Here is a 5,562-nt window from a genome sequence, read left to right as displayed (position 1 = left end):
TGGACCCAGATCTCAGTCCTTAGGCTTCTAGGGCTCAAGCAACCCTACAAAACAAAATCCACCCAATATCCTTCCTCTCCCAGGAAACAAAAGCCTGAGACCCTAATTACCTGTCCCTTAAGGCATGGGAATTCCCCACTCTGGGAATTCCAGATCTCGGCTGGGAAAGTACTGCCGTTCTTTCCTGCCGTGGCCTCACAGCAAGGAGGAGCCACATTCTCAGGTACCTGAATCACAGCCAAGGGACTTCCAGAGACTCAGGTATCTGGGCTCCAAAACACTCAGTTCCAGCCACCACTACCTCCAGTTCTGAAGCAGCCAACCTTATCTGCAAATATAAAAGGCAGCTAAGGAATGTCTGCTGCATTTAGACATTTGAAGAGAAAGCTCAACCACCGCCCTCCAGCTCAGCTCTGCTATGGTAGGCACTCAGCAGTCTGGGCCTTACTTCCTTTGACCTGCCTGCCAGCTGCCCTAGTCCCTTCTATTTCTCAGTGGGCAAAATGGAATACGGAAGAAAATAAAAACAAAGAATATGGCTCCATGGGGGGGTGTAAATTAGTACATGCTTAACATGTGCAAGATCGTGGGTTCAACCCTTAGCACCAACACCCCTCCATGTACTCCTCAAAAAGAAAGAAAAAGTAAGATATGAGCAAAGGATCCATTTGACAGCTTTGATCTCATTGAGTTTGTTTGGCTTTTTTTGACAAACTTGTGGGGAGGATGAGAAAAGGGTCAATTGAAAAGAGAAATACAAAGCACTCTGCTAAATTAAAAACTATTATGGCTCTGAAGTGTGGCTTAGTGGTAGAGTGCTTACATAGCATGCATGAAGCACTGGGTTCAATTCCTCAGTACTACATAAACAGAAGAAATTAGAAGTGGTGAAGGAAACTGATGTCACTGAGACCTTTCTAGGGTGGGATGGAAAGTCCTCACCCTTGCTTCACACTTGGTGAAGTGTCTTTCCTAAAGTGGGCAAACGTATGGGGCTCTTAGGGTGAGTAAGCAGTTCTCCCCCGCTCCCCCACATCATGACCAACTTTGGGATCCAAGGCCCGATGTAGGTCACCCCAATGGGTCACCTCATCCCCCGAAGATACCACATAGTTGATTTTCCTCTCCCTGGCAACATAGGTTGAAGGAAAACCCAACTTCAGTGGGACTCCCACTCACTGGGCCCATATTTCCAATTCCATATTTGTCTTCATCTGTTCAAAAGAGCCTTCCTGTGTGACGGGAGGATGACAAAAGGCTCCCACCCTACCACTTGAGTCACAGCGCCACTTCTGGTTTTCTGGTGGTTAATCGGAGATGAGTCTTAGGGAGTTTAATGCCCAGACTGGCTTTGAACTGTGATCCTCAGATCTCAGCCTCCTGAGTAGCTAGGATTACAGGTGTGAGTGAGCTCAAGGCTAGTGATCTGTCTCTGGCATCTTGGTGGTTAATTGGAGATAAGTCTCAAAGACTTTCCTGTCCACACTTTCCTTGATCCTCAGATCTCAGCCTCCTGAGTAGCTATGATCACGAGCAGGAGCCACTGGCACCCAGTTCTTTATTTCTCTTTTCCTTTTCCTTCTTCTTTTTCCCCTCGGTAGTACTCAGGTTTGAACTCAGGCTTTTGCTCTATAGCTTGAGCCATGCCTACCTCCTAGCCCCTTCTTGGTATCTGGTCATCTTTTCTATCTGGTCAGGCTCCTCACCCTCTACCTGGCCCCTGGGGTGAAGTCTGATCATCCTGACTGGTCTCTACAAGTGTCTTGTCATATTTACTCAGAAAGAAACATCCTGCCCCTCCTTTTTCTTTGCTTTTAGTTTTAGTTTTTGTTTTCCATCCCTTGCCTATGCTGTATTCAGAACTGAGCCTCATCTCTTTCTCTCTACTGCAAGACACCATGGCAGTAACCCCACATCTATCTGTGGTTCTGAATATAGCCTTTCTTACTGTGTGTTAAAAGTACTATTGAACGGCATATTGGCTGTTTTTGTTTATTGGGTTGTGCTTTTGTGTGAGTACTGGGGTTTCACCTTAGAGCCTGGCATGGGCATTGTCCTTTAACTTTTCCAAAGCTCGAGGCTAGAGCTCTACCACTTAGCCACAGCTTCATGTCCAGCTTTTCCATGGTTATTGAAGATAAGGGTCTCATGGATTTTTTCCAGCTCTGGCTGGTTTTGAACCATGATCTTTGCATTTCAGCCTCCTGAAAATCTAGTCAAGGCCTGAGCCACCAGCATGTACCTCATTGTTTTGGTTCAGTCTGGTGCTGGGGATGGAACCCAAGACCTTGCACATTGATTGAATAATTTTTTTTTTGTGGGGGAGCGGGAGAGAACTGCTTACTCACCCTAAGAGCCCCATACGTTTGCCCACTTTAGGAAAGACACTTCACTAAGTGTGAAGCAAGGGTGAGGACTTTCCATCCCACCCCAGAAAGGTCTCAGTGGCATCAGTTTCCTTCACCACCTCCTCCATAGGTCCTCCCTGGTGTCCTCTTGCCCCTCATTTTTACATCAGACTTCTTGACCTTGGTAAGTGTTCCTTGATTCGGGGACAGAGGGATTTTCAGAAAGCCAGCAGGGAAGAGCTGCTGGGCTCCACCCCAACGCCATACTAGGGTTTTCTCCTGCCACTGGTCATTTTTCTTTTTTTCTTTTGTCAGTCCTGGGGCTTGGACTCTGGGCCTGGGCACTGCCCCTGAACTCTTCAGCTTAAGGCTACCAATCTACCCCAGAGCCACTGCCCCACTTCCCTTTTCTACTGATTAATTGGAGATAATAGTCTCATACTCTTTGGTGCCTATGCTGGCTTTGAACTGTGATTCTCAGATCTCAGCCTCCTGAGTAGCTAGGATTACAGGTGTGAGCCACTGCACCTGGCCCACTTCTAGTTTTCTAGTGGTTAATTGGAGATAAGAGTCTCATGGTCTTTAATATCCTGGCTGACTTTGAACCTCTATCTCCAGATCTTAGCCTCCTGAGTAGCTAGGATTATAGGCTTGAGCCACTGGGCCCAACTGCTGCTGCTGCGGCTGCTTCTTCTTCTTCTTCTTCTTCTTCTTCTTCTTCTTCTTCTTCTTCTTCTTCTTCTTCTTCTTCTTCTTCTTCTTCTCCTTCTCCTTCTCCTTCTCCTTCTCCTTCTCCTTCTCCTTCTTCTCCTTCTCCTTCTCTGTCTTTCCTTTTTCGTGCTGATCTAGAGCTTGAACATAGGGCCTGGACACTGTTCCTGAGCTTGCTTTTTTTTTTTTTTTGGTGCAAGGGTAGCACTACTACCACTTGAGCCACAGATCCACTTCTGGTTTGTTTGTTTTCCAGTAGTTTAATGGAGATAAGACTCTTGAGGACTAGAGGACTTTCTTTCAACGGTGATCTTCAGATCTTAGCTTCCAAAGTAGCTGATAGGCGTGAGAGGCATTGGCACCTGCCACTGGTCATTTCTGAGTGCCACTTACTTTCTCCCATGGTGGCCCTTCACAGTGGGGCACAGCCCAGGAGAAAAGAGTGCAGTGGGGGCTACCTGGCCCTGAGAATCAGGATAGCTGGCAGGAGGGCCTTGGGGTCTCAATAGGACCGTTCCTTCCCCTCTTCAACTGGACTCAACAATGAGGTACAGCGGGGTTTATAGCCTCACACCTGGGTGGGGCTCAGAGCCAGGGGTGGGTGGAGCAAAGACCAACTGCAGTATTGTGATTTCGTGCATTAGGAAAACTATAGAGATGCACTAATCTGCACCGCCATGAACTAGGACATGCTGGGGGGGGGGGGGCTGGAGGCAGACCTCCAGGGGTCACGTGCTTGCTTAGACAACAGGTTTAGTCCCCAGCCCCCCCCCCAATAAAAAGATAGGCTTGTCCTCTCCGCATCTGTCCTGGCAGCACTAATGTCTTGACATTCTTTATTTTCACTGTAAAATCAGTCCTGGAACACGTCTCCTACATTTTCCCCTCGGCCGGGAGGCCCAGGTGTCCTGATCCCCAGTCACCGAACCCATTCACTGGTTCGTCTCCCGGGGAAAGCCGAAGGTCATCACCCCACCATCACAGCCCCGAAGAACGTCTTCCCCCGCCGGTAGTCCACCATGTGGGGGTGACTGATGTTGACGTGGACCCTCTCGCCGCCGCGGAGCTGCACCAGGCCGCCAAACCCCACGCTGGTAAACCAGAAGGGCGCTGCGTACTCGAGCCTCCCGGGGGCCCCGACGCGGCCCGGGGCCACGGTCTCGGCGCCCTCCAGCAGCAGCTCGGGGCTGCCCTGGCCGTAGGCGCCCCCGGTGCGGTAGAGCGAGCTGCGCAGCGTGAAGGCGCGGCCGGCAGGCGGCGCCCGGCCCCGGTAGCCCACCTGACAGTAGAGGTAGTACAGGCCGTCCAGGGGCAGCGCCAGCCCCCCGGAGCCCGACAGCTGCGCCCCGCTGCTCAGGAACGCCTCTTCTTTCTTCGCCTCCCAGCCCAGCCCTTGGCCCTTCATCAGCGGAGCCCCTGCCGGGGAGACGACGGGGTGGGGAAAGGGCGCTGGGGGAACCCGATCCCCAGAAAAGCGATCCAGCCCCGGCCCAGAGGAAGCCACGTGGGGAGCGGGGGTGAGGGTGGTGCGGGGTTCGGAAGGGATCCCCTGGGGACGGGCAGAGCCGGCGTGCTGGGCTAATTCAGCGTCGCCTCCCATCTAACCAGATTACTTACCTATGAGGTGGGCAGCCGGGGGTCTGGGGCCCGGGTCTGTTTCTGGCCCCTTCTCTGGCACCGCTGGAAACCCTGGAACTGCATGCAGAAGGGCAGAGCGGTTACCCACCGTGCTCCCTTCGGGATGGGGACTGCGGGTGCGTGGAGGAAGAGGGTATCTGAGGGTGCAGAAGGGAGCAGGGAAGCTGAGAGGCTGCGGAGTAGGAGGGGAGGTGGTCTGAGCTTACCCACTCCTTGTTGGCGCTGCGCCCCCAGGCCAGTGGTCTCCATTACCTGGTTGGGTGGAGTCAAAGGACCCAGACTTCAGATCTAGCAGACGCCAACCCTACCATGGACCAACCATGGACCTGATCCCCAGGTCTAGCTAGGGTTTGCTGCTCTTTCCCAAGCACACATCTTCCTAGAAGCAAGGGCGCAGGTAGAGAGGCCTGGGTGTGTGGTAGGAAGAGAAGAGATAGGCAGAAAACCTGGAACGAGCTTGGAGACATCAAAACACCACAGCATCACAGGAACATGGAAAGAGTCAGCAAAGAGAGACAAGGCATTTCCACCAAGAGCAGCCGACCATCTGAGCCTGCTGTCTACGAGACACCAAAAGACTACGTGCATAGCTGGAGGTCAGTGAGCACTAAGATGTAAATGCCACAGCCACTCACCCGGCTTTCCTGTTCCTGGGGCATCACAGCCAGCACGGCCAGGACAGTGATAGGCACAGCCAGGAGCAGGGTTATCAGGGAAGTGGCTACTGCCACAGCCAGCAGGAGGCAGCCTCTCCCCTGGGGATTCTCACCCCGGCTTTGCAGTTCTGAAGCCCCCATCGAGACTGACCCAGAGCCGGGTCAGGGGGCTTTCATACCTCAGGGGTGGGGCTACCTCCTCCCTATAG

General features: G+C 52.4%; 1 protein-coding gene across 2 annotated transcripts; it reads right to left on the bottom strand.

The window, feature by feature from the left end:
* Positions 1 to 3,864: 3,864 nt before the first annotated feature.
* Positions 3,865 to 5,562, bottom strand: Ltb (lymphotoxin beta). Of its 2 annotated transcripts, XM_090355328.1 has the most exons (4): positions 5,333 to 5,562; positions 4,904 to 4,949; positions 4,677 to 4,754; positions 3,865 to 4,475 (listed from the first exon to the last, which is right to left on the bottom strand). In XM_090355328.1, exons 1-4 carry the CDS (start codon positions 5,492 to 5,494, stop codon positions 4,027 to 4,029), a joined length of 735 nt encoding a protein of 244 aa, XP_090211454.1. In that variant the 5' UTR covers positions 5,495 to 5,562; the 3' UTR covers positions 3,865 to 4,026. The 2 variants fall into 2 exon arrangements, with proteins under 2 accessions (XP_090211454.1, XP_090211455.1); XM_090355329.1 differs by lacking the exons at positions 3,865 to 4,475; positions 4,904 to 4,949 and having other exon boundaries at positions 4,677 to 4,748.

The sequence above is a fragment of the Megascapheus bottae genome, chromosome 22, assembly GCF_031878675.1.
Source record: "Megascapheus bottae isolate mThoBot1 chromosome 22, mThoBot2.hap1, whole genome shotgun sequence".
Lineage (NCBI taxonomy): Eukaryota > Metazoa > Chordata > Mammalia > Rodentia > Geomyidae > Megascapheus > Megascapheus bottae.
This window is presented reverse-complemented; position numbering and strand designations above follow the sequence as displayed.

Excerpts from the sequence above, each read along its gene's own strand:
- Ltb (XM_090355328.1), bottom strand. The coding sequence starts at position 5,494 with ATGGGGGCTTCAGAACTGCAAAGCCGGGGTGAGAATCCCCAGGGGAGA. Across the intron at positions 4,755-4,903 it reads GCAGCGCCAACAAGGAGTGG|TTCCAGGGTTTCCAGCGGTG; the intron begins GTAAGCTCAGAC and ends TTCTGCATGCAG. Across the intron at positions 4,476-4,676 it reads CCCGGCTGCCCACCTCATAG|GGGCTCCGCTGATGAAGGGC; the intron begins GTAAGTAATCTG and ends TCTCCCCGGCAG.